This window comes from Protopterus annectens, chromosome 1.part0 (genome assembly GCF_019279795.1).
Source record: "Protopterus annectens isolate FY-2018-M chromosome 1.part0, PAN1.0, whole genome shotgun sequence".
NCBI classification, from domain to species: Eukaryota; Metazoa; Chordata; order Ceratodontiformes; family Protopteridae; genus Protopterus; species Protopterus annectens.
This window is the reverse complement of record NC_056725.1, coordinates 1333729901-1333738282: the sequence shown is the minus strand read 5'-3', so window position 1 is coordinate 1333738282 and position 8382 is coordinate 1333729901. Positions and strand designations below refer to the sequence as shown.

Sequence of the window (8382 nt, the reverse complement as noted above, 5' to 3'; positions counted from 1 at the left end):
TTTTTGTGGAAAGGGGGAAAAAAAAAGAAAATTTTTAAGGATCATCATCCATTTGAGAATTGAAACACTGTAAAAGGGGAATTCATTCAAGCAGCCCAGATGACTTCAGAAGATACATAATTTCTGGAGATATTAGAGTCTATTGCTGGGTTATTTACACAACGTGGCTACCCGAAAGCCCTGGTAAGCAGAATTAAGGAAGAAATGTTAAAAGGGTGGGGTATCAATTATGCACCTATGATTGATTATGGTATTCTACTTAAATCCTGCAAAAAAAAAAAAAAAAAAAATTTTACAAAGGGACACTTAGAATATTGTGCATTTCAATGAGGCTTTACATATTGAAGTTAAGGATATTATTTTGAAATATTAGAATATATTTAGTTCTTTTCCTAACACCTTAAAAGTTTTTTCAGAAGCCTCGTTAAATGTTTACAAAAAGGTAAAATTTGAAATAAATATTTGAAAGTAACAAAACAGATATGCACATCTAGTAGAACGCTTGCTGGTGCTTATACGTGTGGGGTTTGCAAACAATGGCCATACACAGTAAATACGGATGAATTTAAGGTCATCAAATATTTTCTAGTAGGGGTGTAATACATACTGCCATTTGTAAGGTTTGTCCATTGTTCTACATAGGAAAAATAGAAAGGTCCCTTTGGAAACGAACATATGAACTTCTGTAGGAAGTTACAAAAGGGGTGGAAACTAATGCCCTGTTTAAACACTTCAAGAATTGTGTTAATAGTATGTTTTTGGTTTATTTACTTGTAGTAGTGCCCCTAAATCCATTAGGGGGTCAATGGGATACTAGAGTTGAGTACTGGGAACTGTATCTGCAATTGTTATTGTTGGGGCAAACACCACACCTGCTTTAAATGAGCAAACTACAATTAGTACCAATAAACTTTGTTCAAAGTTTAGATCTTCATTTGGTTTGTTGGTATGTTTTCTGTTGCAATTGTGGTACTCCCCACTTCGGAGCTCTGGTCCTACAGCTCTGCATTTTGCAGGATTCATTTGGTTTATAAATGTACTCCTCTTTTGTTTGAAGTGCACATAATAAATTATAAACCCTGTTTTACCCAAGAGTTTCAAATGTCAGAGCAAACCAAATTTTTTCATACTAGAAAAAAAGAATCACACAGCCACAGCACAAGCACAGTAACATATTTCAAAGTGCTTACATAGGATCATAGGAAATACAAGGTAACAGAGTCTTGTTACCATTTATACTTTGTCAATACCCATCCTTAGACTGCACTGCTGTGCATTACAAAGTGCATGTCACTGCATACAAGATACATGCAGTTCCAAATCCCAAACATGGAACTAAAGCTATGCAGTGGTTAGTAATGCTTTTCTTTCCCAATGGTTACCTTCCGCTTCTCCTCCTCCTTCCTGATCCTGTTCCTCGTCTTCCTCAAAACGAGAGCCATAGTAAGATCCCCAGTCTGTCATGATTCATCCGAACAGAAAAACCTCCCTGGGAGTTAAAAAAAGCAGTAATGTAATAATTAATTTTGAACTGATGACAAATGCGTATTTTGCAGATGAATAAAACCCCTGGGTAAACATTTTCAATTTTGCTAAAGAAATTTCAAGTTCTACCAAACTAAATGTTAAAGCAGCATCTAAACCCTCCTCCTAACCTTTCTATACTGTCAGAGAGCATATTTTTAGGTTTCACATTAAGAAATATACAGTCTGCTTTGAACACAGCTCTGTCACAGTACAAAAAAGCATTTTAATTCAAGCAGCAATAAATTATACATAGAGACACACACACCCACAAACAATATGCAGGGTGAACTCTCAAGTAAATAAAATTCTGAAACAATTCAGATGCAATCAAAAGTGAACAAAGTAAAATAATTTTAACTACAACTGATCTCCATGAAGCACTCTGTATGAAACGATGTATTACTACAACTGCCTGCTGTCAGCAGGTGGCAAGGCTATCTAATCCTGCCCTTTATGTGTACTTAATATTCTATATCCTGCCATTCTTACCCTCCCCTTAGCATTTTCTCCACCTGCCCCATGCCTCTGATGATTCATTTGCCACCACACATTCAAGTAGTCCATTCCATGGGTCCACAACCATGTCTATAAATGCTTTCAGTTCCAGAGGGATTAATTAGCCCATATAGTCTGTGGCCTGCCCTTCCATTTCTGTATGACCGGTTTACATGAACATGTGCACAAATATGTATCCTCTTCTATTCTGGTTTTGAGTGAGAAAAGCTCTCTCTTCCGATCTTCATCAATACCCTGTCCCATCCATTAATTTATCTTTCTGCCAGCCCGAAGTCTCTTTCCTTGTACATCCTCCAGAAATGCATACATTTACTGAAGGTGTAGCATGACAGCGGCCCTACCAAAAGGGAGCATTGTACTTTGCTTTTGGAGCCCATCTCCCTGAGAACACACCCTTGTATTCCCTCTATTCCTGCTACTGCTCTCTCCATTTTTTTCCTGGTGGTCTGATTCAGGTGCGTTCAACACCAAGAGATCCTTTTCATACTCTGCTGCTATCAGTTAGGCTCCTTTCAGCAGATACCTACCACTACAGAGATCAGCAAAGTGCTGTACTCTGCATTTATCTACACTGAATGTCAAATGCCACCTTTCTGCCCCACTTTGATCATCCTTTCTAAAGCTTTCTTTAGACTCTTCCCTTCATCTCCCACTGCTACACATATTTGGAACAGCCTGCTCTCTATTCTTCAGGTAGGTCTTAAGAAACAGTGATGAGTACTTCACCCAAGACTGACTCCTGCAATACTATGCTAACCAGTTTTCTCACTACTGATACTGTACTTGTAATCATGACTATGAATCTACTATTCAACCATACATATTAAAGAATCCATCCTGGGTCCAGTACTCTGCCATTGTACTTCTCAGACCTCTCTAACTGTGGTCTACTTAGTCTTACCAAAGCTAAGCTCTTCAAAGCTGTTGACCACAGTAAGTTATTACCAAGCCAGACAGCCACAAAAGGTCACCTTAGAAAACATATGCAGACAGGCATAACTCACTATACCCCCACCCCAATATGGGGGTTCTGCCACCACTCCTCGTATCTAAATTTATTACCTCCAAGGTTATACCACCTCTAAGAAAAGACAATTTGAATCCATTTTCTTTCAGTTTGACTTTGGAAGTACTACACACCTGCAATACTAAGCAGGGAAAGCAGTGTTCACAACTCTCTCTCTCTCCAACTGAGATCTGCATTACTTAAAATGCATTGCAATGGTCTACAGGGCAGTGGTAAGATTGTCATCTGTAGACAAGGTGCCAGACAAAGTACAACCTTTCATTTTTTTCCTCTCAGTCTAGTGTGCGTTGCAGAATTAAACTGCTTGCTGAATTCCAAGTAAAAAACTGCACCAGTTACTTTTTCTGTCAAGTTCACCTGCAACCCAATCATAAAAGTACGGAAGGTTTAACTAACTCCTCCTCCTGGCCATGACCTCATAATGATTGTTATCTATAAAATTCAACCAGCCCTCCCCTATAGGATTCTCTACTCTGTTGTTAAACTAACAGTTCTGTACTTGTCCAGACGCGTTTCCCCCTTGTACAAAGATAACACACCTTGAGGATTTGTGCTTTACCTTCCCTAAAGACAGTCAGTATTTACAACCTGCCTTGGTGTCCGTCTGCAGTTCTCCCCATTTTGTCCGGCCTCTTTCACAGCACAGCACTCTCCTCCTGTATTTCTTTGCAAACTGTAAAACAAAGAATTAATTTAGTACCTTTGCATTTTCCCCTAGTCGTGTGAGCTCCCTCCCACCATTTCTTAACCTGGCTAGTTCCATCTCTCCATTCCTCCCTTCTGCTATGTACCTACAAAAAGTTTCCTTTCTTAATCCTTTCCGGCAACTTCTTTTCAACTTTAGACTTTGATGTTCTTTTGCTGCAATTCCTTGTACTCAGCCTCCTTCAATTCCTTTCCACTTAAAAGGTCCTATTTTTGCCCTACTAGTTTCACATTTCTATGTAGCCATAGCGGCCTTCTACTTTTTGCCTGTTCCTCACACTCTTGCCATACACATCCATAGCTTGCTTACACTCACAAACCATTCTGTTGGTTTGCTTGCAGTCACAAAATAGTTCCCACTGTCCAACCTTATCCTTGACCTTCTATCTTCCAGCAAAGGAGAATGCATACTACTAAATGCCTGCACCATTGCTTTGTACTCTTACTACACACTCCACCACCCTACTCTAAATTTCACAGTGGCATGATCACTGGAGTCCAAGGCTGCCTTATCCTTTTAATTCTGCCATCTTTTACTCCTACTGCCTGCCATCTCATTCTTGGCCAACTGTCCCATTCTTTCCCCTTTCACCTAGGAAAGACCACCAAGAACGGTCACCATTTATGCATGTCAGAGGTTTTTAGTCCTTAATCCATGGCACATTCCCAATAACATGCTCCAGGGTTTGGTGTGCACTGAGCCTCAGCAAGGGCATGTCACTCCCATAACTGAAGTAACCTCTCAAGACTGCCCTGCCCCACCCACATTCCAGCATTGCCATGTGGTATCTGGCCTCCATCAGGAACTCTATCAATGGATCAAGCATCTGGGGTGCACCCCCTTTCCCCCTGCAAAGAAAAGCAAGGTGTCAATGTCACATCACTCATTCCTTCCCCTGCCATCTCCAGAAGAGACCCAGACCAGTACCTGAACTCTAACTGGCTTGGTGACATTCAGGTATTCATTGCTGTATGCCAGTGAATCTGGCTATATGTGCCTTGATCTGGATATCCATTAATAATCCCCTACAGGCCTGCACCAGAAAGGTCAGAACAATGCACTGCTTGAATGACCCTCACCAATGGTTCAGGATATCAGTCAGCTCCTAATCCCTCCTGGAGCTCAGAATGTCCTAGTCTGTTCCTGAAAGAACTTGAAAATTGATCCTAAAGAGAGAACATTTAGTTTACCTGAAGAAAAAAAAAAAAAAAATATGGATGACAGTATTTGCTCTGCATTCATTTAATAGACTTTGAAACGTAAACTGGCACTCCTACAATAGAACGGGATCATAAAATGGCTCACAGCACAAGAGCACTTCAAGTTTATAATCTGTAGACGCTGCAAAAGTATAGGTGGGGGAAAAAGTTAAGCTCATTGCATGTAGCTGGCTGAGAGAGGGATGCCTCCAGTTGAAAGTATTTAAACCTCTCAAAGAAACGATCCATTGGGTTTAGTACATATTTGAAATCTGCGAACATGAGGCAGTTTATTAATTGCCTCAGGATTCCACGAGCTACAAAGCTGGCAACAGAAGGAGGTTTGTGTGTCGACTTCTTATGATAAAGTCTGCTACACTTAAAGTGAGGGTCTAAAGAGGGATTGGAGAAATTTTACAGCTATGGAAGGAAGGGCTGCTTTTATGTTCAGTGTAAACCCGCTCTGCTCAATGCAATTGGTAATCCAGCTGCACAGATCAGCACAGCTAACAGTAAGCATGCACAAACTCAATGCAAGCAGTTTAGACAAAGAGAAAAAAGTAACTCACCAATATTGTAAAAAGCACCCTTTCTGTAGCACAACAAGAGAAAATTTTACTTGCATATATTACCCACTTTTGAAATGCCACTGCCATGGCAATGTGCTCAGTAAATACAGCAGAACCAATGAAAAATTAAAATAGGTGGGTACCTACACATCTAGGATTGTAAGGAAGGTTGCAGGAGTTATTTCTTTAAATTTAGATACTGGCTTATCCAACCATTAAACATAATTCTCAAAATGACTACCCCTTGAGCCTGAACTTGACACTGGTGGGAGGGGTCAAATGTAACTCTGAGCCATTCTTCCATCTTCAAAAAGCAATATATACAATGCAGGGCAAGGAAGGCTAGAGACTGTCCCTACAAAAAGGCATAAGGGAGGAACAAATCAGAGAGAAAATGCTAGTCCCACAAAGAACGCAAACACCCAAAGACAATTAACACACCTCTTTGAGATGTGGGAAGAAACCACCACTACCTCAGGCAAAATCCCACATGAACACAGACAGGACATGCGATCTTCACATGACAACATCTCAGCCATGAAATGAACCAAAGTAGTATGTGCCATCTCTAAAGTACAACCAAAAGTTTATACACAAAGTGTGACCATGTTGCCCCTTCCCAAGTAATATTTCTTACCTTCACTAAACAATGTTATTTGTATAAACTTAATGATGTCCAAGGCTTCTCTTCTGTAGGGAATGTCTAAAGGATAAACTGCGCATGCAATGAACGTGCTTGCACAGTACACTGGGCAAAACGCAGTTGCTACAGTTTAGGGGGAGTGAAGGTTTCAGGAATGTGCAAGCAACTTGCTGGTTACATAAGAATACCTAGAGACTCCCAACATATTGACTACAGCAAATTAGATTTATTTTTCTTATTGAAATGTTTTGTCTGTGTTTTAATGATTTCTTTCAGGGAGACAGAAGTTAGTATTTCACTTTTTCTCATACTTGACTTCGTTTTCTCAGTTTTGTGAACGTCTTGTACAATTAAATACACAATTTCTCCAAGTTACCCCAAGTTACCCCAATCAAAATGTCAAACTTCCATTTTCAGACATAATAAAAATCTGTTTTTTTGAGAAGTACTAAATACGCTGGGTATAGTCAATATCGCAGACATTAATTTACACAGTTCCGGATGGTCTAAACTCTACCAGCCACAATGCTTCTGACAGTTACTGTAAAGTGATGATAAAGCCCTATTCTCATCAGTACCCGCTGCTGAAGACGTTAAGGATTTATACCAAACGGGAATCAATTACTCATTTCTTCTGTGCATCCTTTTGTATCCAGTTCAAGTATGCTAAATATTCTGAATTCAGAGCCACAGCTTCACGACCCCCAATTCCAAATACAGCTTTTACATTACACAGCAAATCAGAGCCAATATTGTTTAGAAAGTTCAAAGCTACTGATCCACTGCTTCTACAAGACTTCAACAAAACATTTAAATATACATTTTAATTACCGTAGAACAACGCATTCTTCCTGTAACAGAAAATTGAACTACAGTGTCAAAAAATATAAAACTGATATGAACAGAGCTGCCCAAAGAAATACTAACTTAAGCATTTTTTTCTTAAAGCAAATTGCAGATCAGTACTTCAGGGACGTCGCACAATCCTATTTAAGAAGAAAAAGAACTACATCTACAATACAATCTGTAGAAGGAGACCCATTATCTTACCTCAACCAAAAGGACTTCACTTATCCAAAACAATTCAAAGTCGGCCGCACAACTTTTCCCCGCCTCTATTCAGCATAATTCTTCCGGGTGATGCCTTCTATATTGCCTACGTCCAGAGACGAAGAACTCGGTACTAAGAATGAAATACGTTAATGTTCCTATACATAACTATTCTACTATAACACATTAATAAATTACACACTTTAACAAAGTTACTAAACTAAGAGTGTAATACACCAACATCCCAATATAAGGGACAGTACCCCGCCATATTAAGGTTGGCATTTTTTTTTTACCGGGTGGCAATGATACTGTAATAATGACGTCGGGAAGCGTACGTATTATATACCGATTTCAACTGTTTTGTTAAATTTGGTGGCATTAGGGTTGTGGCTAGATTCCCTTGGCTGAAGGGACCTAGTCCTTTCAGCCAAGGGAATCTAGCCTGCTCATAGTGAGATGGCTAGATTCTAGTGGGGAAAAGGACCGTCTTTACAGCAATAGATTCTAGCCTTGTTGCTGTGAGCAGGCTAGATTCCCTTGGTTGAAGGGACCTGGGGCCTTTCAGCCAAGGGAATCTAGCCTGTGTTATATGAGAAGGCTAAATTCTAGTGGGGAAAAGGACATTCTTTGCAGTAATAGAATTTAGCCTTCTCACTTCAGGCTAGATTCCCTTGGCTGAAAGGACCTAGTTATTAATAAACATGAGGTAATCTGATGTAATACATATGATTGACAGGGACCTTTCAGAGCATGGAATCTAGCTATTTTAATACAGTAGATTGTTGGGGAAAAGGACTGAAACATATTTTAACTTCTTTATAAATATTATGCAGTTTATTTATCAGAATAATTCTTAAACTGATTTTCATCTAAAGCAGAATAGGTTATATTGTATAAAAGACAAATTCAGGAAAAAATTTTGGATTGCAGTTTACAAAATTACTCAATGTTCACCTGAAAGGGAGACTAAAGTTAAGATTTATGTAAAAAAAAAATCCTGCAGTTGTTAGCAAAGCAAGGAATAACCTGGTTTGTAAAGAATGTGAATTATTGTGAAAAAGGAGTTTCTCTCAAAGAATTCAAAGAAGGCTTTGGATAGTAATTAGTCCCTTCAGTACAGATTTCTTTGGCTGAATGGACCG

At 39.3% G+C, this 8382-nt stretch overlaps 1 protein-coding gene across 4 annotated transcripts in view; it reads right to left on the bottom strand.

Annotated features, from left to right (window-relative positions):
• Positions 1–8382, bottom strand: part of XRCC6 (X-ray repair cross complementing 6) — a 367025-nt gene that overhangs the window by 356253 nt on the left and 2390 nt on the right. For 2 of the 4 annotated variants that reach the window (XM_044066525.1, XM_044066544.1), the window contains one exon: positions 1383–1489. In XM_044066525.1, coding sequence (XP_043922460.1) covers positions 1383–1464 — 82 coding nt within the window. In that variant the 5' untranslated portion in view covers positions 1465–1489. The other 2 variants (XM_044066515.1, XM_044066535.1) reach the window with 2 other exon arrangements.